General features: G+C 37.9%; 1 protein-coding gene across 1 annotated transcript; it reads right to left on the bottom strand.

Annotated features, from left to right (window-relative positions):
* zbtb12.2 (zinc finger and BTB domain containing 12, tandem duplicate 2) lies at nt 1–21,959 on the bottom strand. Its single transcript, XM_039768741.1, has 4 exons — nt 21,811–21,959; nt 13,066–13,306; nt 4,380–4,823; nt 1–4,171 (listed from the first exon to the last, which is right to left on the bottom strand). Exons 2-4 carry the CDS (start codon nt 13,288–13,290, stop codon nt 2,957–2,959), a joined length of 1,884 nt encoding a protein of 627 aa, XP_039624675.1. The 5' UTR covers nt 13,291–13,306; nt 21,811–21,959; the 3' UTR covers nt 1–2,956.
* Nucleotides 21,960–26,079: the final 4,120 nt, after the last annotated feature.

Genomic DNA, 26,079 nt, shown 5'->3' with positions numbered 1-26,079 from the left:
AATACTGTAAGTTTTAATACATAAAACAAAACAAAACAAAACAAAAAAAACCATGAGAACAGCTATTTTTCAGGGAGTTCAAAAGAAAAGGCATCCCCAGCACAAGGGATCAGACTGATTCTTTTAAAGAAGTCTCAAAGGCAAGTAATCATGAAAATGTAAAAATTCAGGATATGTTCAAATTTGCCAGTCCGTCCAAACAACACTATAAAGATAATACAAATAACATTAAAATTACACAAACAAAACGTCATTTCAAAAATGATTCATGTGGATGTGTACGTACTAGTGGCTACACACTTTAATTTAGAAATGGCTCATCCACATTTTCCAAGTTATGCCATTGATCAGTTAGACAGATTACACCACTTCAATAGTTTACAAACAAACGTGTTTTTAAAGGCCCGGTAACTTGACATGTGGTCTGAATTTCATACATAATGTTCTTGCCAAACACAGGTACCTGCTTTTGGATGTTAGAAGTAGTGAGCCATGCTGTACTGAGATTTCGAAACCACTATATTTGCATTTTAACAGAAAAAAAAAAATAACAAATCATGACAAATACTATGCCTGGGCTCATCCACATACAAGCTAGTGGTAAATGGGCTTCACAGTTCTGTTTTTGGGTCAACTTTGAGCCTTATCAGGTTGTACTGGAAGACAAATTCACTACAGACTGATAAGCGGTTTATAAATGTTACGTTTACAATATTAGCTGCAAGATCGTTGTCAACTGTTGCATTTTACCGTTTCCAAACCTCCTGTGTGTTCTCTTAAACGTGACTTCATTTCATTTTGTAAAGGAGAAAGGTTTTGGTTAACCAGCTTCATGGTTGATCAATTGTTGCCTAAACAAAATTTGTACGTTTCTTAAATATACAAAATAGGTTGATACAGCAATCTCCATGTCATAGTACTGGGATTTCATCACTTAATATATTAGTAAATGTGAGACATGCAACAATAATTTTCGTGAGAATACATAAAAACTTACTTTTTTTTAATTTACATATCTTAAGCAAGGCTAGTGTTTTAGTGAATGTTGATTAACATGATTAGTAGTGTTATGGCAACCAGATTTTCTGACTGGTAACTGATCTGTAGGTTTTGTTCTGCATATAAAGATCCTTTACATTTTCAGAAGTCATTTCAGTGACTATGTATTTACATTTTGCATTTGAGATTCAATGGTTAAAGCTATAAAACACACAGTATTATGCACTGCATCAACAGGGTTTGGCATTGAAGAGCCTACTCTATGACATGCGTTCTACAAAATCTTTATATCTCTTCCCTTCAGGCTTTACTCCTCAATTCCGTCCTATTGTTGACAATTAAGGGGAGCTGTGTCTCTTCAACTCCAAACCGATCAAACAATAGATGGTACCCCAAAACTGACATAGCACAATAGAATGTTGGCTGAACAATATAAAAAGGTATCTTCAGTTACTTCACAATTTCTGTTGAAGAAAGGGTTAGTATTACAATGGCCATCAAGGCTACAAAAAGCAAAGTACTTCGATAAAATGAACAGCCAATCCAGTGAAAAGTTAAATACTGCAACTGTTTTGTACTTTTGTAGCTTAGGTATCAAGTACTAAAACAGAAGTTGTTTCAAAAGTTTCTTATGGCTGAAAAATGTTTTAAATGTTAAAAATCGTCTTACTGTAGTGTCATGTTATCTATCGTTTTAATTCTGTTTTGATTAAGTTTATTTTATAATGATGAAAATTCATGATCTCTAACGAGCCAGCCTTGATTAATGATAAGAAGAAAGTGATCAAACAAGGAGACCACTGCCAGATCATGATTCCATGCCCTGCTTGGCCCTGAAGAAAATCAACAAACAACTGACATATTGTAGACATCTAGAGATGACTGGGTTCAGGGATGGTGGTGGGAAGAGGGTGTACCAAAAACAGAAATACGTAAAAACATCTTCAGATGTTTTTTTCAGATTCCTTGAAGTTCTGCCCTAGAATCACCACAAGATTAAATTTCAAGCAATAAGTTGTTTTTAATTGCCAAACCAAACCTGGGAGGAGTGTTCACTGGATAAACTGTAGTGATTGTGGACATGTGCGGCTCCTCCCGCAAATCACCGCCACCACCAGAGCATGCATCTGGCTCTGTTTGCCTCCATTGTTCTATCTGTTGTATTGTTTTGATAGCTGTCTTAAAAAAACAAGTGTGCAACTACTCCTGGATTTCTGCGAATCTGCTGGATACTTTTAGATCAGTAAGATACGTTTGAGAACAGAGCTCTCACATGCAAGCCTATAGCCCACTACTGAACAGTATCTGACAGTAATATCCAGGTCAATACTGGAGGGCTGCTGAATGAATTAACGTTTTACTTGTTACTTAAAACAGTTCCTTGTTATCCATTTGTTGTAAAATGTGTAGGGTTCTCGATATCATATGCTGAATTTGCTTTTCAAGCACATCAGACATCCTAATGGCATGTGGCAAATAAATAATAGGTTCCCAGCTGCCCATAAAAAATACTTTCATACTCGAGTATGAAGGCTACTTCTCCTCTCTTTTTTGTACTATATGTATTTGTTAAGTATTATTTACAATATGTATGAATTAGTAGGATGTTGTGATGCCTTTCATTCAAATAGTCTCCCTGGAAGGCAAATAATCAGCACTCAAAGATGGTGTCCGTGAACAAAGTTCCCCAATTATACTGACTACTTATCAAAATATTTCTCCCCACTCCACCCTACCTGACCCAATAAAATCAGAAACACACACACACAAATATATATATATATAGGTTGGAAGTCAGGGTTTTATGGTTCGGTTTCTGATGTAGGCTACATTTTCTGTTTTGCTTTAACTAAACTGACTTATTCCAGAGCATCTTATTACTCTGTCAGTCCACTGTAGTGTATAATGAATAGCCAGGTACAGTTGTTTTGAGGCTTATTCATCCTATACTTTAAATTCAACGAACAACTACACTTATCTCTGCCACATTGTTTGCATCCATGCAGTTTTCTGCTGTGGTCTTGCCATGTTGTTCTTTGAGATGACGCCGAATGGCTGGTTTATGAGCAAACCGCACATCACAGTATGAGCAACGGTAAGGCCTTTCACCACTATGCAGGTTCATATGATCATAGAGTGTGGACTTCTGTGTGAAACTCTTCCCACAGATGTGGCATGAATGGGATTTTACTCCACGGTGCACGTTCATATGACGGTTAAGGTTGCTACTATGATTGAATTGTTTTCCACATCGTGGGCACATAAAGATATAGTGAATTGATCGCATATGGGTGACCAGCTTTTCAACACTCTGGAAGAACTCTTCACACTTATTGCATTTGATTGTCTTAAGCCCTAGACTGCTAGCAGCAAGAGCAAGTTGCATTCCAGATCCGCACGTTAATCTAGACAAGCTGGCAGCTGAAAACAAATCCTTAGAGGTACTGAAGCTGTGCCTTATCTCTTCATAAGAAGAAGTGGAACCAACCTGTACCGTGTCAGTTGAACCCCTATCTAAACCAAGGTTGCTACAGGTATTTTCATCAAAGTCATCCTCATCATCCCTAGAGAACTGACGTGGTATAACAAGCAAGCCCTCAGAGTCTTCAGACAGACTGTAGTGAGCTTTCACCACTCCCTGCTGGTGGTATACTCCTTTACTAATGTACCCCTGCTGGTGTTGAGGACGGTCTTTTTGGTCTCCACATTCATCTAAACCTTCATCTGGAAGGTGACTTAGCACATTTAAATGATCATTACTAGCTTCCAGCTCTTCACCACCCAAACCCTCACCAGTTGAGTGAACATTATCACCCTCTTGATTAGATTTCTCCTCTCTACTCCCCAGAATGGATTGCTGAAGACTGTATGGACGCCTGTATTGCCACGGAGAAGCTTTCTGGTTGTGAATCTTGGTTTTGGCTTTAGTACTTGTAGTTTGTGCTTCAGTAGTTGTCGATCCTGCATCATCTTCTAGAATGCCTCCCTCCATTTCAACTTCTCCATCTCCATCTCCTTCTTCCCTGTCCCCCTCCCCTTCCTGTTCACCATCTGCCTCTGGACCTCCTGCTACACTTCCGCCATCATCTTCCACAATGCAAATGTCTGATAGGTCTTCATAGTCTTCATCATAATCTTCTCCACACTCTTCAGCAAATTCTTTAATCTTTACCTAAAATAAAAAGCTAGATAAGTAAATACACTGAAAAGCTGCAAAACTATTACAAATAAAACATTTCATAACATTAAATGTATCCTGTGGGATACACATTTTAGCACCCTTCTTAAAAAGTCAGACAAAAACATCTGAATCAGAAATTAGTTACCTAAATTTGTGGTTTATTAATAATAAATTATATTAGAACTTGCTTGGTTACTACCTTAATATCTTCATCATCCTCTGTGGCCACCGCTGTCTGTTGAAATCGCGACTGCTGGTGGGCATGGTGCAGATGAGGCAGCTGCAGATTTGGCTGTGTTGGCATTTGGCTTGAAGGTTTTCCCGAGTGCATCAGGGGCTTGCATAGTCCCACTCCCTTTCTGCTACGATGACTACTTGTACCTGCAGCATTACCCTTGGCCCTGGAACATGAAGCTGCAATTCCTATAGAACAGGAGGCTCCACTTCCCTCTTCTTTTATTCCAATTTTTGGTTCAATGAACTGTGTTAAAGCATTGCGACACTTCTCCACCACATGTTCCATCTGCAGGTAGCTGGCTGCTGTGAGGTAGTTGACAATGTCTCGCACTGCAAATTCCAAGAATCCAGTGTAGCAAGACAACAGTAAATCTGCCACAATCTTAGAACTGTGCAGAAGAGATACCTGTAAGAAATGTAAAAAATTAAATTGGCTATACACTTTGACTTGCAATTAATTCTAATCCATGAATAATATAATGGGATTTAACAGTAGTGTTAGTGCAAATTCAAATACATTTACAAAACTGTGGCAGAAGTTGGTTGTAAAGTTTTTTTAATCAAGGTTAAAGATGTGTGGCATGAAATTTACAGTACCATTTCTGAATAGAGATGAAGAAAGAAAGAAAGAAAGAAAGAAAGAACTATTTGCTTTGAGTTCCAGAAGAGAGATTGACTTAACAGAGCTGTCTTTGGTAAGAAAGGTATATAAGAAAAATCTGAAGTTTCAGGTGCAGTATTTTTTGTGAATTCTAACATGTTCTACCATATGTTTCTTTGCAAGTGGCTTGGGTTTTCTGAAAAGGTAACAAATGTGTTGCAGAAAAACAAATCTTATTTTACTTAGTTAACTGAAAGCAAAGTTACACACGTTCACATAAGGAATTTAATCTGCTTTTTGGTTGTATGGCTAATTTTAGAGGTTCTGAAATCAAACTGCATAAGCACATAAGTTTGTTTTTAACTTGTAAACTGTAGCCAAATGACAATTCGATCAAGTTGCCTGAATTATAGAATTTAGACTAATTAGATGAAATGTAATTTTATAGTGAACAGCTCAGGATTTGTAGCTGTGGCAAGGAAGACCACATAGCAACAAATTTACAATGTCCAGTACAGAAGCTGCAGCGAAAACAGACATTTGGAAAAAGATAACATAGCGATTTAGGAAACAAGCTCTAATGCATATGCTGGAAGAATCAGAAAAGTGAGAATAAAGAAGTTGAAAGCACCTGAAGAGAAATAAAAACAAAATGAAAGAAGATGAAGAAATAAAGAAAAGGCTGAAAAATAGGCAAAATTTACAGTAATTAAAAAAACAATACTAAGAAACAAGAATCAGAAAAAGTGGAAGAAAATGTAGATCTAAATAAGAAATATGACTGGTAATGGGAGAGAGTTAGCAGATATGATGGAGAGAAGGAAGGTTGATAAATTGTGTGTGCAAGAGACTAAATGGAAGGGGAGTAAGGCCAGGTGGATCGGAGGTGGAGATGAGGAGGTGATGGGTAGGTATGATGTTAAGGAGAGGAATGAAGAAGGTCAGAGGATAGTGGATTTTGCCAAAAGGATGGACATGGCTGTGGTGAATACATATTTTAAGAAGAGGAAGGAACATAGGGTTATGTACAAGAGTGGAGGAAGATGCACACAGGTAGATTACATCCTATGCAGAAGAGTTGATCTGAAGGAGATTGAAGACTGCAAAGTGGTGGCAGGGGAAAGTGTAGTTAAGCAGAACAGGACGGTGGTCTGTAGGAGGAGGATGGAGATAAAGAAGAGGAAGAGAGTGAGGGCAGACCCAGGAATCAAATGGTGGAATTTGAAAAAGGAAGACTGCAAGGTTGAGTTTAGGGAGGAGGTGAGACAGGCACTGGGTGGCAGTGAAGTTACCAGACAGCTGGGAAACTACATCAGATATAGTAAGGGTAACAGCAAGAAGGGTGCTTGGCGTGACATCTGGAAAGAGGAAGGAGGAAAAGGAAACCAGGAGGTGGAATGAGGAAAAACAGGAGAGTATACAGACAAACAGGATGGCAAAGAATAAGTGGGATAGTCAGAGAGATGCAGAAAGTAGACAAGAGTACAAGGAGATAAGGCACAAGGTGAAGAGAGATGTGGCGAAGGCTAAAGAAACGGTGTATGATGAGTTGTATGACAGGTTGGACACTAAAAAGGGAGAGAAGGACCTGTACCGATTGGCTAGACAGAGGGGCCGAGCTGGGAAAGATGTGCAGAAGGATATGGTGATAAAGGATAAAGATGGAAACGTACTCACAAGCAAGGAGAGTGTGTTGAGCAAGATGGAAAGAGTACTTTGAGAGGCTGATGAATGAAGAGAACGAGAGAGAGAGAGAAGAGGTTGGATGATGTGGAGCTAGTGAATCAGGAAGTGCAATGGATTAGCAACAAGGAAGTAAGGACAGCTATGAAGAGGATGAAAAATGGAAAGGCCATTGGTCCAGATGACATACCTATGGAAGCATGGAGGTGTTTAGGAGAGATGGCAGTGGCGTTTTTAACCAGATTGTTTAATGCAATCTTGGAATGTGAGAGGATGCCTGAGGAGTGGAGAAGAAGTGTACTGGTGCAGATATTGAAGAATAGGGGGGATGGTGCAGGACTGCAGTAACTACAGGCGAATAAAATTGATGAGCCACAGCATGAAGTTATGGGAAAGAGTAGTGGAAGCTAGGTTAAGAAGTGAAGTGATGAATAGTGAGCAGCAGTATGGTTTCATGCCAAGAAAGAGCACCACAGATGCAATGTTTGCGCTGAGGATGTTGATGGAGATGTTTAGAGAAGGCCAGAAGGAGTTGCATTGTGTCTTTGTGGACCTGGAGAAAGCATATGACAGGGTGCCTAGAGTGGAGCTGTGGTATTGTATGAGGAAATCGGGAGTGGCAGAGAAGTACGTAAGAGTTGCACAGGATATGTACGAGGGAAGCGTGACAGTGGAGAGGTCTGCAATAGCAGTGACGGATGCATTAAAGTTGGAGGTGGGATTCCATCAGGGATCGGCTCTGAGCCCTTTCTTATTTACAATGGTGATGGACAGGATGACAAACGAGATTAGGCAGGAGTCCCCGTGGACTATAATGTTTGCTGATGACATTGTGATCTGTAGCGATAGTAGGGAGCAGGTTGAGGAGACCCTGGAGAGGTGGAGATATGCTCTAGAGAGGAGAGGAGAGGAATGAAGGTCAGTAGGAACAAGACAGAGTACATGTGTGTAAATGAGAGGGAGGTCAGTGGAATGGTGAGGATGCAGGGAGTAGAGTTGGCAAAGGTGGATGAGTTTAAATACTTGGGATCAACAGTATAGAGTAATAGGGATTGTGGAAAAGAGGTGAAGAAGAGTGTGCAGGCAGGGTGGAATGGATGGAGAAGAGTGTTATGAGTGATTTGTGACAGATGGGTATCAGAAAGAGTAAAAGGGAAGGTCTACAGGATGGTAGCGAGACCAGCTATGTTATATGGGTTAGGGACGGTGGCACTGACCAGAAAGCAGGAGACAGAGCTGGAGATGGCAGAGTTAAAGATGCTAAGATTTGCATTGGGTGTGACAAGGATGGACAGGATTAGAAATGAGTACATTAGAGGGTCAGTTCAAGTTGGATGGTTGGGAGACAAAGTCAGAGAGGCAAGATTGCATTGGTTTGGACATGTGCAGAGGAGAGATGCTGAGAATATTGGGAGAAGGATGTTAAAGATAGAGCTGCCAGAGAAGAGGAAAAAAGAAAGGCCAAAGCAAAGGTTTAAGGATGTCGTGAGAGAGGACATGCAGGTGATGGGTGTAAAAGAACAAGATGCAGAGGACAGAAAGATATGGAAGAAGATTATCTGCTGTGGCGACCCCAACGGGAGCAGCCGAAAGAAGAAGATGATAAAGAAAAGGTGTGACTTTCAAAAGATGTGGTACAGTAATCCCTCGCTATATCGCACTTCGACTTTCGCGGCTTCACTCTATCGCGGATTTTAAGTGTAAGCACATCTAAATATATATCACGGATTTTTCACTGGTTCGCGGCTTTATGTGGACAATGGGTCTTTTAATTTATGGTACATGCTTCCTCAGTTTGTTTGCCCAGTTGATTTCATACAAGGGACGCTATTGGCGGATGGCTTAGAAGCTACCCAATCAGACATGCATTACATATTAAATAAAACTCCTCAATGATATACAATGTGCTTGATTGTTTGCTTCTCTCTACCTCTCTCTCACTCTCTCTGCCTGACGGAGGGGGTGTGAGCAGTGGGGCTGTTTGCACAGAGGCTGTTTGCCTGGAAGATACGGACGCTCCTCTACAAAATGCTGCTTTATCGCAGTGCTTCTGCATACTTAAAAGCACGTATTGATTTTTTGCTTTTCTTAGCGAGCGCTCTCTCTGACATTCATTCTCTGCTCCTGACGGCGCTCCTTTGAAGAGAAGATATGTTTGCATTCTTTTAATTGTGAGAAAGAACTGCCATCTCAATCTTGTCATGGAGCACAGTTTAAACTTTTGACTAAAGGGTGTCATTTCATGTCTAGAGGGCTCTAATAATGTTAACAGTGTGGGAGAGTTTATAAGGGCTTAAAATATATAAAAAATAACCATACAAACATATGGTTTCTACTTCGCGGATTTTCACCTATCGCGCGGTCTGGAACGCAACCCCCGCGATCGAGGAGGGATTACTGTATATGATTATGTAAAAATCATCATTTTATAAAGTATGAAGAAAAGGAAAAAAGTTAAAGAACTAATAAAAATGGAAAGGAATAAGGGAAACAAGAAAAGGTACAGAACAGCGTAAAGATTATAAATGGATACATAATGCATAAGATGGATATTACTAATATTAGAAACAATTTAAAAAGGTAAGAGTGAATAAATATTTACTACATTAAAACAGGCAGTAGTGGAAACCTCCAATCAAAAAATGACAATTGTTTATAAATTGAAGTACAAAGAAATACTACATTATGGGAAAATAAACATTAATCCCCTCAGATATTCAAGCAAGGAAAAATGATTAGTCATTTGTAATTTCAATGCCAAAATATATGTCATTGATACTAACAAATTAAAACATACCACAGACATGTTTTAAAAGCCACTGGCAAGATTAAAAGAATTATGTGAATACCACAGAAACAAGGAATTTAATGTTTCAGGAAATTGTAAAATTACTGGAAAAGAACATTTTAGGAAGGAAACAAATAAATGACAAGAAAAAAAAGCTCTAGCAAATTAAAACATACAATTCACAAAAATGAAATAAATTCACATAACAGAAAATGTCAATGGACAAGGAAAGATCAAACTAAAACACAAGTTATTCTAAGTATGGGTAATAAAAAGGAGTTAACAAGGAAAAAGAACTTCGGAATTGAAAAGGAAGAAAATCAACCAGACTATGACGCTTCAAAGTACATAGGAAAAATGTTGAAAATGAGGCGACAACAACCATGAAAAAGTGTCAACAGAATATAAAATAATTTATCATGGAATGGGTAGTGTATACACAGTGTATATTAAATTAAGAATATACATCAACTAATTTCAGAAAATAAAGATATTGTCAAATACTGTTATGTAGAAAGCAACAAAATGATCAGACAGGTACATACTGTATATAAATGATAAAAATCTACAAAGTATTATTAAAAGAGAAAAGAAAGAGGAGGAAAACTTGGTGTAAACTGGGGGAAAAATGGCAGCAAATATGGTGCACATTCACAAATCAACATAAGGACAACATGCAAACTGCATAACTTCTTTGTAGACATCTATATTAACCATTTTGTATCTGTGTTCAAATGTTTTTGTTGAAGAATTAATTTTAAAATTGCACCTGCTGGGATCCATTGTAGTAATTTCCTTCATAGTACACTTCCATCAAGTCATCTGTTAATATCTGTTTGCTTAAACTGTAAAAGGTTTAACACCTACAGTCTTTCCTCATAATTCATACTTTGGAGTCCTTCAATCAACTTAGGTTACTTTTCTCTGGACTTTCTCTAGCACCTTCATGTCTGTTGACTTAGAATAATGAAGTAAAACTAGTAAGAGAGGTATTTTACAGCCGCTGGGCTGGATACAAGAGAGGTAACAGTCAGAGAATAAACACTGCATAATAAACAAATGGAACAGCTGACTGCTTAACTGAGTGAAAATTAGCAGCAATGGACTAAGAGGAGAAAAAAGAAGAAAGGGTATAGATTATTACAATAGAACTATGATAGATTAGTAACAAATGTTATTGTAAGTGCTGATGTTTTGATAACGGGTGCAGTTACAACAGTAGACAAAATGACACTATATATGTTTTAAATGGAATAAGAGCTCATTAAAGGAGAACAGACAATAAGTATCAGATGTCCAATGTGATTTAAACATTGTCACACACATCAGCATGGGAGACAGCTAAAAGAACCAATAGAAGGCAATTCCAAACCAGGCCAGAGGGTGGCGGAGTGCACTAAACCTTTCTCTGCTATCCCTACAGGCCAAACACAGGAAATTTTGCCTGATTCTGGCCCCAAAGATGTCACTTCCACCAACCAGCCATAAAAACCAGACCACATCCTGCTTTTACTCTGTTCTGGACTCTACTCTGTACACTTCTGTACTTAATATTTGCATTTTGCAGCCTGGAATTAAGTATATGAGTGGCCTTTTTCATGTGTCAAAGCTATTAATTTCACAACATAAAAACAAAGATTTCCTACTTCCAGAAAGTATAGAAAATCAAGATATCCATCCCTAATAATAATAATATAGGTATTTGCACCAGCTTTATGAAGTGTAAGGTTTGGGAGGTTTATTGTGTATCCAGGAAGAATCATAAAAACGAATTATTTCTGCAAATTTTTTTTCTTTTTCCAAAACAACTTAAAATGAATCTAGGATTAATTTTCCAAATGTAAGGACAGTTAAGTAGCAATAAATTGTGGCAATTGAATAAGTAGGAGATTATAAAAATGACAGACATTTCCATAAAGTATCCGATAGCACACAGGACTTTTAAACAGAACTGATTTGTGCATCAATTTATCGTTATTTTTACTCATCCCCTGCCCACAAAGCAGAGCTATAAGTCATAGGCATTACAGCTATAAACCCCATTCATATGGCCCAAGCAGGTACAAGAATATTTACTACCACACTGCTGTTGCCATTGTATAATGTAAGACAATAGAATAGGCCGATATTTTCATCATTCATTCATTTTTGATTTTGCTTCTTTATCCTTCTACTACATGTTTTGGCTATTTTTATTTTTTCTACCTAACCCTAACAATCTGACAGACACACAGACACCAGTCCTTTTATTAAGGAGGATATGTATTTATTAAACCCTTACATCAGCAGATCTAAGTCTGATTGGTGATACTAGGACTCCACATTTACAAGTGTTAGTACACAGCGAAATAACGTCTTGAAGTCCAACATTTTGACATGGCAAAATCCAACACTTTACACATTGAGAGAGTGTTGTGAATTGGATATAGCTAAAACTAAAAAAAGATGTGTCTCCTTGGTAGACTATTTTGAGCATTCATTTGTTTAATTAAAGAATCAGTGATCAGGATCCATAGATCAGAAGTTCAGAAATAAGGTGAACTACACACCTAACCTACTGTAATCACCTCTGTAAAAAGGTGTATGGTCAGCGCAGCAGGACAGTGATTAACACAAGTGTCTTAGAGCTCCACAGGACTGAATAAAAAATCTGGTCTATTCATTGTGGAATCTCCACATTCTTCATGAATCTACAGGTGTTCTTCTTCAGGAATGCTGGCTTTCTGACACCTCCATAAGATACATGTATTAAGTTTCATGGCTGCTCTAAGTAGCCCTCATACAAGTGAGCATAAGTGAGTGAATGAGACTGCCCTGCGATGGAATGGGTGGACTCCTGTGTTGTACACAGTGCTGCTAAGACAGGCTTCAGCTCTCTCTAGTCCAGGACTAAGCTGAATATGAAAATAAACAGACACTGAAATGGACAGACAGACACAAGTGTATTAGTTCAGAGACCAGTGTGGCAAAAGACTTCTTTATTAAACTGCATAAACACAGAAGTAAAAGAAATTCATAGTGAATCACTGTTTCAAGCAGATAAGGAAAACTTTGTTATATGTTCCTAAATATCAGAAAGGTTTGAAGTGTCAATGGTTGCCATAACTTTGTGGCAGTGCATGATTTACATCTATGGGCTGATTCAAGTATATCAAGGGGTTAAATTTGTTTAATTATTTGCACAAATTGCATTTCTGTGGAATGGAAAATGTTATTTTACAAAATAACTAAAGATGTATTCCCTAAGGAAGTTAGACCATTGACTGGAAACCATTAATCAGTTTTAAATGTTCTTGAGACTTAAACTTAGATAATGAATGACAGCCTGTTTTTTTTTTCAGTAATACCTCATGGGAACAATTTAAACCCTATATTTTTAAACAAATTACAGTAATAGTTCACATACATGAATTACTCAAGGTACTGTGCCTAATTAAATCATTGCATATTTTTTGCCTTTATGTATAGTAACTAAAAAAAGATATACAAAATAAATGACTGTACGTAATCTCAGATAATTTATTAAATTCTAAAAACTTAAAAGCAAAAGAAAAAAAAAAAACAAAACCTTTGTACCTGCAGCTCTGAGGAAGGATTGAGAAGAAACTGGTCACGCAAAAAAGGTGAACAGGCAGCAAAAATGACTCTGTGGCCCCGGAATTTAAGGTTGTCATTGGCAACAATTGTGATATCACAGAAGCGCTGATCAGAACGTAGCTGGTTCATGTTCCTTAGTGTGGCAGCTCCATGACCAGGAAGTTGGAACCGCAGAACCTCAGTAGGACCACCAGAAGGCATCATTATATTTTTAGTTTTACTGTTGAGAAAAAAAAAGAAGTTAAAAAAAAACAAAAATAATTTCTCCCTTCAACTCATCTACTCAATAAAATTTTTTCGAAAATTAAAGAGAAGGTAATATCAAGAGGAGTCTGAAAAGTAAATTAATCAATGTTGTATTGTTTCAATGTCATATTGTTTTCAGTTTGCACTCATTCTGGTTACTTACTTACAGCAAACAAGTGTTCTTTAAAAACAGCTAGCAGTATGCATATACAGTATATAGTGCGAGTCTTACTGGCCACAAAGAACAGATGATCTTATACCGAACAAGCCCTGTTCATGGATTAGAAATGCATTCTAATTGTTTGTGTTCCTTTGTTTTTTGTTAATAACCACCAGATTCTGAGTTTACATTAATAATGGATTTGACATAAGTCAGGGGTTCTCAGACTTGGTCCTGGGGACTCACTGTGGCTGCAGGTTTTTGTCCTACCAGCTTCTGTTTTTTTTTTTTATGATTTTTATTAATTTTTTTACAATCCATACAAAGCAATCAAGTTTTTACAAAAAGAAAAATTGAGCCAAGAACAGATCGATCCCCACCCGAGAGAGAGAGCAAGCCAAACGGCGTTAAATTTAAGGCTTGTAAACATACCTAAATTAATAAATTCTCTGTGCTTTATGAACTTATTTTAAAATATTACTGATTAGATCCTGCCATGTTTTGAAAAAAGTCTGTACGGATCCTCTAACTGAGTATTTGATTTTTCCAATTTCAAATAATATAACACATCAGTTTCCCACTGACTTAAAGAGGAGAGTTTGGGTTCTTCCAGTTTATCAGAATAAGTCTCGTGCCAAAGTGTAGTGAATGCAATCACAATTTGTTTGTCTTTCTCCACTTTAAGCCCCTCTGGAAGAACCCCAAACACAGCTGTTAATGGGTTAGGAGGGATTGTGAGTCCAAGGCTGTCTGAAGGTAATTAAAATTTTTTCTCCAGAATAATGTTAATTTGGTGCAGGCCCAGAACATGTGACCTAGTGAGGCTGGGACTTGGTTGCAACGTTCGCAGGTTGGATCATGCCCTGGAAACATTTTGGAGAGTTTTAGTCGAGACAGATGTGCTCGATATATAATTTTGAGTTGTATAATTGTATGCTTTGCGCATATGGAGCTCGAGTGAATTCTCTGCATTGCTACTTTCCACTCCTTTTCTGATATATTAATTGAGAGATCTTTTTCCCAGTGTCCTCTTGGATCTTTGAAAAAAAAAGGGGGATTGTAAAATGATTTTATATATTGTAGAGATAGAGTCTAAGTCCTTGAGATTGAGCAATACTTTTCCAGCATGGATGAGGGTGCAAGATGAGGAAAATCTGGAAGGTTCTGTTTAACAAAGTTCCTGATTTGAAGATAGTGAAAGAAATGTGTAGCTGGAATGTTAAATTTGGAATGTAATTGTTCATAGGATGCAAAGGCGTTGTCTATATAAAGATCTCTAAGCAAGTTAATTCCAAATTTTTCCAGATATTAAAAACTGCATATGTTTGTGAAGGTTGAAAGAGGTGGTTCTCTTGCAGAGGTGCCACAGATAGAAGCTTCTCCGTCTTAAAATGCTTTCTACATTGGTTCCAGATTCTAAGTGAGTGGAGCACAATTGGGTTATTAGTATTGCCGATAGCGTGTGTTTATTGGAGCACAGAGCAAGGAATACAAAGAAGTACTGCAGGATTTTACTTCTATTGCGGTCCAAGCCTGTGTATGTTCTTCTATTTGTGTCCAGGTTCTTATCGCCTGTATATTTGCTGCCCAGTAATAAAACTGGAAGTTAGGTAGAGCCATGCCACCTTCTGCCTTTTGTCTTTGTAGGGTCGCTCTTTTGATGCGTGGATGTTTTGAATTCCAAATAAATGAGGTTATTGTTGAATCTAATTGCTTAAAGAATGATTTATTAATGTATATTGGGATGTTTTGAAATAAAAAAGCTTAGGAAGAATATTCATCTTAACAGTGTTAATTCTTCCAGCTAGTGTGAGATGAAGGGTTGACCATCTATGCAAGTCTTGTTTAATTTTTTCCATGCAGACGCGAAATTTTGTTGATATAGAGCTTTATGTTTACTTGTGATGTTTACCCTAGGTATTTAAACTGTTCTGCAATGATAAAAGGTAGGGTGTCTAATCTAATATTATATGCTTGAGAATTCACTGGAAAGAGTACACTTTTATTCAGATCTTTTGAAATTCTGTGAGTGCTGCTAAGACTGCAGGCACAGAATTTTCTGGGTCTGAAATATACAGTACCATATCATCTGCATATAATGAGATTTTCTGTTCCAGTCCTTCTCTGCTAATCCCCTTTATCTGATCAGTATTTCGACAATGTATTGCCAGTGGTTCAATGGCAATGCAAAAGCAGCAGTGACAAGGGCATCCTTGTCTAGTGCCACGTTCTAGTTTAAAGTAGTCTGAGCAAATGTTGTTGATGCAAACTGAAGCTTCTGGGTTAGTATACAGTAATTTAATCCATGCACAAATGTTCGGGCCAAACCCAAACTTTTCCAATGTAGTAAAATGGTATTTCCATTCAATCATGTTGAATGCTTTTTCTGCATCCAATGATAATAATATTTCTGGGGTGTTTGATTTAGTTGGTGAGTATATTACATTAAACAGGCGTCGAAGATTTGAAGATAAGTGTTGGCCCCTAATAAATCCAATTTGGTCTTGTGATATTACGAGGGAGCACTTTCTCCATCCTTCTAGCTATGATTTTAGAGAGTATTTTAACGTTGTTATTCAGAAGTGAAATTGGTCTGTATGATGCACATTGTAATAAGTCCTTATTTTGTTTTGGAAAGACAGTGATTATTGCTTGGCGAAAGGTTTATGGAAGAAATTGGTTATCTCTGGCTTCTGTAAATGTTGCTAATAGGAGGGGAGCTAGCCGAGCGGAGAATTTCTTGTAAAATCTGCAGGGTAGCCATCAGGGCCTGCTGCTTTCCACCTTGGAGTGACTTTATAGCATCTAGTAATTCTGATAACGCCAGAGATTTATCAAGTTCCTCCACACTAAAAGCGTCTATTTGTGGTATCTGTAATCTATCCAGAAATGCATTAGATTGTGTATTGTCTTCTTTAAACTCAGTAGTATACGAGTATAGGGATTTATAGTAGTCTCTGAAAGTGTGCTTCTGTGTTTTTAATTGGACTCTTGGGCTAATTAAGTGAACTGTTATTTCCCATATTCTGTGTTTTGGGGACAATATAAAAAATATGCAAATGTAAATGTACTAAGCAGTTATATGGGAATAATGATTATTTTTTCTTTTAACAATATTTTCATCTTGATTGTCATTCTACTTTTCCAGGTGTTCTAATTGTTTAATTAATCCATTATTTATAATTTACTAAATAATGGATCTGACGCTAAAGAAGTTGCAGCCTTCCACTATTCACTGTTGTTTGCCTGGGTATCTACTCTGCTAGTTTTTAATTGTCATTAATAAGATACAATGAAGAGAGCAAACTGCACAGAGTAAGAGCAAAATATAATGAAATCAACAAAAGAGAGTTAAGTATTTAAATCAATGGCAAAAACAGAAATGTTTCTAAAAGTCTTGAACATGTCAAAATCATGCTTCTGTGCTTTCTGAAAGCAGAATAAGAGAAGAGGAAGAAAATACCAGCTAATTAAGTGAGATCAGTGTTATCAGTTGTTGTCTCCGATTATGAATTTGGTTGAAACAAAAACTTGAAGCGCCTGTGGGTTCCCAGGACCAAGTCTGAGAACCCCTGACATATTATATATATACACATATATATAAATATATACACACACATATACACAGCACCTTCTGCTAATTCAGAATCATGAAACATAATAACTTAGTACACAGTTGTTTTCTTTTCTGTACCAAATTTAAAAACCTGATTATTATAATAAAAGGAATACCTAAAAATAATTGTCTTGTCTGATGATTAATGAGCTACACCAGCGTTTCTCAACCTTTAAGTATTTGCGACCCGAGTTTTCATAACAGTTTTAATCGCGCCCCCCCTAACATATCTAGCATATTTTATTATACCTACTTAACTTTTATCGACATTTATCTAACTCTATATTTATTGTTCTAGTATCAGAATTTACTTTAAGTTAGTTTTGGTTTCAACAGATGTTTTTTTCATATTTTTGATTCTTGTTTTCTTTTTTTCACATATTCACGCCTTCCTTTTTGTTACTTCACGCCCCCCCTAGGGGGGCCCACCCCACAGTTTGAGAACCACTGAGCTACACAATCATACACAGTGAAGGCTGTTTTATTACTCCATATACTGTATAAATGTGTACAACTTACTGATACTTACAGTGCATCCTGAAAGTATTCACAGCACATCACTTTTTCCACATTTTGTTATGTTACAGCCTTATTCCAAAATGGATTAAATTCATTTTTTTCCTCAGAATTCTACACACAACACCCCATAATGACAACGTGAAAAAAGTTTACTTTAGGTTTTTGCAAATTTATTAAATATTAAAAAACTGAGAAATCACATGTACATAAGTATTCACATCCTTTGCTCAATACTTTATCGATGCACCTTTGGCAGAAATTACAGCCTCAAGTCTTTTTGAATATGATTCCACAAGCTTGGCACACCTATCCTTACCCCGTTTCACCCATTCATCTTTGCAGCACCTCTCAAGCTCCATCAGATTGGATGGGAAGCGTCGGTGCACAGCCATTTTAAGATCTCTCCAGAGATGTTCAATCGGATTCAAGTCTGGGCTCTGGCTGGGCCACTCAAGGACATTCACAGAGTTTTTCTGAAGCCACTCCTTTGATATCTTGGCTGTGTGCTTAGGGTCGTTGTCCTGCTGAAAGATGAACTGTCGCCCCAGTCTGAGGTCAAGAGTGCTCTGGAGCAGGTTTTCATCCAGGAAGTCTCTGTATATTGCTGCAGTCATCTTTCCCTTTATCCTGACTAGTCTCCCAGTTTCTGCCACTGAAAAGCATCCCCACAGCATGATGCTGCCACCACCATGCTTCACTGTAGAGACGGTATTGGCCTGGTGATGAGCGGTGCCTGGTTTCCTCCAAACGTGAAGCCTGGCATTCACACCAAGTTCAATCTTTGTCTCATCAGACCAGAGAATTTTGTTTCTCATGGTCCGAGAGTCCTTCAGGTGCCTTTTGGCAAACTCCAGACGGGCTGCCATGTGCCTTTTACTAAGGAGTGGCTTCCATCTGGCCACTCTACCATACATTCCTGATTGGTGGATTGCTGCAGAGATGGTTGTCTTTCTGGAAGGTTCTCCTCTCTCCACAGAGGACCTCTGGAGCTCTGACAGAGTGACCATCGGGTTCTTGGTCACCTCCCTGACTAAGGCCCTTTTCCCCCAATCACTCAGTTTAGATGGCCGGCCAGCTCTAGGAAGAGTCCTGGTGGTTTTGAACTTCTTCCACTTACGGATGATGGAGGCCACTGTGCTCATAGGGACCTTCAAAGTAGCAGATATTTTTCTGCAACCTTCCCCAGATTTGTGCCTCGAGACAATCCGGTCTCGGAGGTCTACAGACAATTCCTTTGACTTCATGCTTGGTTTGAGCTCTGACATGAACTGTCAACTGTGGGACCTTATATAGACAGGTGTGTGCCTTTCCAAATCATTTCCAATCAACTGAATTTACCACAGGTGGACTCCAATTAAGCTGCAGAAATATCTCAATGATGATCAGGGGAAACAGGATGCACCTGAGCTCAATTTTAAGCTTCATGGCAAAGGCTGTGAATACTTATGTACGTGTGCTTTCTCAATTTTTTTTTAATAATTCTGCAAAAATCTCAAGTAAACTTTTTTCACGTTGTCATTATGGGGTGTTGTGTGTAGAATTCTGAGGGAAAAAATTAATTTAATCCATTTTGGAATAAGGCTGTAACATAACAAAATGTGGAAAAAGTGATGCGCTGTGAATACTTTCTGGATGCACTGTATATGTGACTGAATAAAGTAGGACTCTTTATGTTCCGGTTATATATGAGCAAAACATTTTGCAATATTTCACAATGCGGGCTCATTCTGAACTTGACAGACGAGTGCAGAAACTGGAAAAAGTGTTTGGACAGTTGGCAAATTAAACAAAGAATCTGACTTAAAAGATGAATGAACGGCCAGTTAAAAGGCAGGATGTAACAAAAAGCTACATGTACAGCAACCCTGTTGATATAGTGTTATTTTATGGGTTCACTCGTGAAATTAATTTTCTTTGGCCTGAAATATATTTATCATTTTAAAACCAGGTTTAGTCTAACTGCAAAACTACTACCTACAGCATTTTAAGAATTTGAAAGTTAGACAAAATTATACTCTGTAATGAAAATGTTTTAATTATAACAACAAATATTCATTATTTTAAATGCCCTTAAAACAGGAAAAATAAAAATTTACAATATTTTAATTGCTGATTAAAATGTATGTCACAATGCTATGCGTACGCCATTCTGATGATGTAGTAAAATAAACTAGAGCAGCAAATATTTTCAGGTTCATATACCCGTTTCTCCTTTACAAATTCCATTAAAATTAAGATCCTCATTTTCCATTACCTAATAAATCTCCAGTTTAGGCTTGATACAATGTCAAATAAATAACACCACTGCAAAGATACTCCTTTAATACTTATTTTGTAATATGCCACCACCACTACTACTGATGGTACAGGTTTCCATACTTCTGTTTTATTAATAATCGGTATCCGTATCAGGATAAGATACTGGTGTGACTCAGCAATTGGGTAACTAAACCAGCTTGATGGTCTGAATGGTCTCCTCTCACTTGTTAAATGTCTTATGTCAGTTCAATAAAAATCCTAACATCTGGAATTCTAAAACAGTACATTTTCTGTTTTGTATTATTATTTAAATTGGGTTAAATTATATATATCTGAAATGTTACAAGGGGAGCACTAATCGAGATGCATGTTCCTCATTTCTAAGTGCATATTCCACTGTGCATAAGAGTACGCACTATTATGGGATGTTAGATGAGAGAGAAAGATAAATGTGTGTTAATTTTAATAGTACTTTGCAATAACAATTTGTGTTACACAGAATGAAAAGAAATTGTACACTTAATAAAAAGAAACAGCACATATAAACACACATACATATTTAATTATATGTCATCCGGTAAACCATTCATAAATTCCTTCCAAGCTGCTGTGTGTAATACTCCAAAATTTTCTAACAGTACTCTGAGCAACAATCCGGCGTAAACACCATGTGTCCTGAACTAGTTTTAGATATATATTTGATGTGGCAAAGGAGAGACTGTATAAGAAATGCTCTGCATATTTCATTATTCACTACAAGCTTCTCACGGCATCCCTCCAAAGACACATTTCACAGCAGTGTGAAAAGGTCACTTTTATGGACCTGTAAGAAAGTTTCTTTCTTTTTCAACTTTGGAAAACCACTTACCAGCTGACCTGGAGATAAGTACAGTAAATGCAAAGTGACAAACATGATGAACAAAAATGAATTATGAATCACCTAGAGGTAAAAGTTAATTGTATTAAACTTCAGCCTAGTATGCAATATTCTTAAAACAAAAAAATAAAAGCTATAGGTGTAGTTATAATCTCACTAATCAGTATATTTCCATATATAAAGAAAACAATCAACTCTATATTCACTTTTAAAAATAAACTTTTTTGGAGTGAGTACATTAATACATTGAGGTTTTTTTTTTTAATTTTGAAAGAGGCATAAAGTTATACTTGAACAGTGCACAAAAAGGCCACTGAAAATGAAGTACAAATACAAATATGATATATACACAAATATATACATATTCTAGAATATGTAAACGTTGACCTACTGTGTGACATCTTGCAGCGATTCTTAATCATGAGCAAAACAACTGAATCATTAACTAAGAAAAGCAGGTACAAAATTAAGCACGGGTTGGGGTTAAGGTCGCAAACACTTCATTTTAATAATATTTATACAAGCATTCGAACACTTTAAAGATCCGATCGCTGCCAAGCTGATAGCTCTGATGTTTTTCTAGCTCGGGACCCTGCAGCAGCTTAAACATGACGCCAAAACACAAAATCGCCCCTACGTGTTGCACACAGCTGCACGTAGTGCATGTTCCGCTTTTTCTGGGGAGCACAGTTCCACACACGGACAATACGATGCAATTTTCAAGTATATTACAAACGAATTAATGCACCCTTGTATTCGGGAACCGTCCGCCCCAGTGGAGGGATTTTACCCACCCACAAGGAGCGCCCTTCAGGTCCGTCGCCTCAGTCTCTCCAAGTAAACGGTGCACAGCCACTCGGGAATGGCTGCAGGCTGGCTCCAGTATCTCGATCATCGTTCAAGCCTACTGGGGCACAACCGTCAACAGTCTTCCCAAACCGGGAGCACGCATACAGTTCATTTATACGGTACCCACCCACCTTTGCCGGCAGTCTGCTAGCAGCTTCAGGCCGCACGGAAATTTAACGCAACGATGGCCATTCTTACCTTTTTAACGATGGAAAGTAGCAAATCAAAAGTAATACCAGTCTCCTGCAATCATTGCAGGTATCAATGTATTGATTAGTTTGGCCAGATTGATTGGCTCGTCCTCTACCCGACTTGTAGCTGTACGCTGCTCTCCTAAAATAAGCAAAACACAACACGCGCCCCTTAAAGGGTCTGCACGCGCGGCGCTAATTTTCTGTCGGCCAATCCCGCCTAAAATCTTTTAAGTTGAGCTGTTTTAGATCTGCCTTGGATAAAGACGGCGAATGAGGAATAAAAAAAATAAACGTTCTTGGGTTTGTGGTATCATTCCACCATGTTTATAACTTCAAAAAGTCTGAATTATGCAGCTGTAATGTGTGGTGTTCACATGACATGAATATGTAGAAGTGCATAATAAACAATATTGTGTTAAATATTTGAAATTTTAAAATGTGTGCTTCAATTTATGTTTAAAGTCTAAAAATGTTCTATTGTAACAAACACAAACACAAAAAAACACTCCTAATTACTGACCCTGCTCACAGTGGCACTTAGAGGGCTAGGACCCTATAAAAAATTATAATTTTTTTTTTTTTATCAAATTGGTGATCAGCAGCCTCAAAGTACAATAAAACAGCACTTCACATGTCTATTTTACCGATCTCCATTTTCAAAATTTTGTGAAAAAGAGTAACCTTTGTGAAAAGGAGTAACTTTGACCCCTCATATCCCATTTAAGGGATAAACTCCTGGGGCTAGATTATGCGACATGCACAAATTCAAGTACTTCTGTTTATTTTGCAGATTACATCTATTGGTTTTCTCTTAACCATAAATGTATAATTCCCTGCACATAAATGTCCTAAAAATGAGTTTTTCTCAGGTCTAGATTGTCAAAAAAATGGGGGACCCCAAGAAGTAAATGGTATACCATATGTGGGGATGAGTCAGGAGGTGTCGGGCACAAAAAAACTTGAAGTGATCTCAATGCATTCATAAGTAAATCTTCTTTTCTTCTTCATTTTCTTCCTTGTCATCTTTTCTCACTTTTATATGGGGTCAATGTGCTGTCTCCAAACAGTTCGGTCCTGCACCTCCTCGCCAGTCAAGCCCCTTTTCCTTCACATCTTCTTTTACTTTATTCATCGACCACAAATGTGGCCTCCCTCGCATTTGCTTCACCTGTACTTTCATTCCCATCACTCTTTTGCCCACATATTCATCAACCTACTTTCCTGTATTTTCTTAGATATCTCTCCCACTATACCTCTGATTGTCTCATTTGTTATTCTGTCCTTTTTGGGCTCCACACATATATTTCAACATTCTAATTTCTGCCACATCTAAAGTCTTCTCCTGTGTTCTTTTTACTCCTATCTCAGTTCTATACATCATTGCTGGTCTTACCAGTGTCTTAAAAAACAGACATTTAATCTTTGCCTTAATTTTTCAATTTCACAATACTCTTGATACCTTCTTCCAGTTATTCCATCCACACTGCACTCTATGGGTTATCTCTGAATCTAGTTCTCCATTTCAAGCTACCATTGATCCTAGATATTTAAACCTATCCACTCTTTTTAATAACTCTCCCTGCAGGCTAACTTCTGAATCTTACTCATCATTAAGCCTATTTTATTTTCAACTGTCTATCTTCCAAAGCCCTTCTCCATTCTTCAAACTTCATTCCCACTTCCTCTTTTCTGGGACTAAACAAAACACTATGTCCTCAGCAAAAAGCATCCCATGAGTCAACACCTCCAATACAGATCGACGAAGTAGGCACTTAAAGAAGATCCCTGGTGCAGACCTCCTCTAACTGGGATCTTGTCTGTTACCCCGAGTCCTCACTCCATCATACATATCCTGGACAATTCTCACATACTTCTCTGATACTCCTTTCTCTCTCATGCACCTCCAGACCTTTTTGAGCACAATAGTGTTTCATGGTGGAATGTCAATTAGGTACTTTTGCCCTCAATGCATAATTCACATATCCTTCTATGTATATTTTGAACTGATTGCAATTGTGGTGAAGTATCTTTTGGAAACAGCAGGCCCCTAAAAAATAACAGACTCTGCAAAATCAATTAAAAGGGGACTGGGGCAACAGACAGCTACAGGTGATGATGCCCTGAGCTCAGCCATTCTGCTAGTGTGCCATTAAAGACCTTTCTCCAGATTGCTCTGTTATTTTCTCTATGGTGTGTATTGACCTGGCTGACATCAAATTTAAGGACAAACCATTTGCTTATACACTTCCAAACTGAGTTTAAAAAAGAAAACATAGTGAAATATTAGACTATTGAGCAGTATGGGTCAAAAAACTAATTAGACTCTTACCCGCTAATTATTAATATTAAGTAAGTCAAATTAAATTTTGCCCTCTAAGTTTGTTTTCCACTCTGTTTCCTTTAATGCACAATAACAACCCCTACAATCCCCCGAATTCTCTGTTTGGCAGCCCTCAAAAATCTATCCGCTTGATTTTCTAATCTGTCTCCATCCTGCTTCAATTAAAACTGAAATGGTATGTGGCCTGCATGGGGTGTCCACAAACTTCCACAATAACTCCTCCACCTCCACTTCAGGTGATTTTTACCCTACTCTGCTCACAAATCTCTCTTCCCTAGGTGAAGTGGCTCATTTTCAAGCTGGACCTGGAAGCACTTCTGGCAAGTATGCACTGTAGCCAGGAAGCAATTCCTTGTTAGGTGAAACCTTCACCTGACAAAGAAGATTTTCATCACCATGAACCTCAAAAGGGCTGCCCTCCAGAACTACAATTCCAATACAACACCATGAATGTGCAAATTAGAGGTATGCCATAGGGATGCTGCCACCCAGTGTACTGGGGAAACCCATGGTCCTGGTAGGCAGTCTCCCATCATCCATCCATTATTCTGGCATCCTTACCAGGAAAGTGTACACTGTTCCTTCCATTCTTTCATCTGGGATGCCTATCCATCCAGGCTGACAATCTATTATGCTGGTCTCCCACTCAGATACGGAACACCATCACACCTGACTGGGATGCCAGACTCTCTATACCTTCTATTATAGGATATGAAAGATTATAGGTTAACCTACTCAGAGCTTTTAATTAATAGCATTCAATCACTTTGGATACATTTTAGTTTCTTAACACATGGAAAAGATTATGAACAAGCTTGGAGAGTTGAAACTGCATCAACAAGTTCCCAAAAGAGCTACAAATAGGTAGATTAAAATGCCGTATTTATAACAGGACTAGAAAGAGGCCAGTCTGTCATATATTGCTTCAAGAAGGTAAATTTACTTTAGTCTGTGACTGCCACTGAAACACTACAGAATATCACACTTCAAAGACTGCACAATGAAGGAAATTTGATAATTTTATTTTTAAAAAATAAGCACTCAGAATTAACCTTGTCTTAATAAAGTGTTCTGGAACAGCACAGTGAAAAGTCTTGAACTTCTCAAAGAACAGTAGAATACTGTATATATGATTAAAGATTGTGCCTGCATGATACTCTTTATTGCTGGCCCATCCATCCATCCATTATCCAACCCACTATATCCTAACTACAGGGTCACAGGGATCTGCTGGAGCCAATCCCAGCCAACACAGGGCGCAAGGCAGGAAACAAACCCCAGGCAGGGAGAAAGCCCAGCACAGGGCATGCACACACACACACCAAGCACACACTAGGGACAATTTAGAATCGCCAATGCACCTGACCTGCATGTCTTTGCTGGCCAGTGAACACAAAACAGATGAACCTTTGGTCACAAGTAGTCCTTACATAATACTGACATAAGACTGTTTATGCTGATTTTTTATTAATTCTTGGCAATCTACAGTCTCCTGTTATAAATTAAATGCCTATGAAATTCACAGTTTTCATGACGACATTAAAGGAAGTGGGAGTGTTCATTGTTGTGAATACAGTATCACTTCTTTCACCAAACCAACTGATTTTACCATTGACTATAAAAATGAATGTTCCTTGTTCAAACCAAAGGTCCTTGGACAATAAGCTCTGAAGTTGCCAAAACAAAAAGAGAACAAGACGTGTTCAATAATTCAATAACTTACCAGAAACAAATGTAAAACATTATGAAGCTACAGAGAGAACAAAAAATCAAGAATGATTCTGTTTGGATGGACCAACTCTCTGTCAGTGAACTCTCCCAAAACCCAAGTCATTCTTTCTAGAGTACAAATAACCATTAGTAATCACATTATGAATAGTCAAGTTCCATACCAAACAAAGGAGGTGGAGAGGATGTGTTCTGCTTTTGAAA

Source organism: Polypterus senegalus, chromosome 11, assembly GCF_016835505.1.
Source record: "Polypterus senegalus isolate Bchr_013 chromosome 11, ASM1683550v1, whole genome shotgun sequence".
NCBI classification, from domain to species: Eukaryota; Metazoa; Chordata; class Cladistia; order Polypteriformes; family Polypteridae; genus Polypterus; species Polypterus senegalus.
Note: the sequence above shows the minus strand (reverse complement) of the source record. Positions and strands in the feature narration are given on the sequence as shown.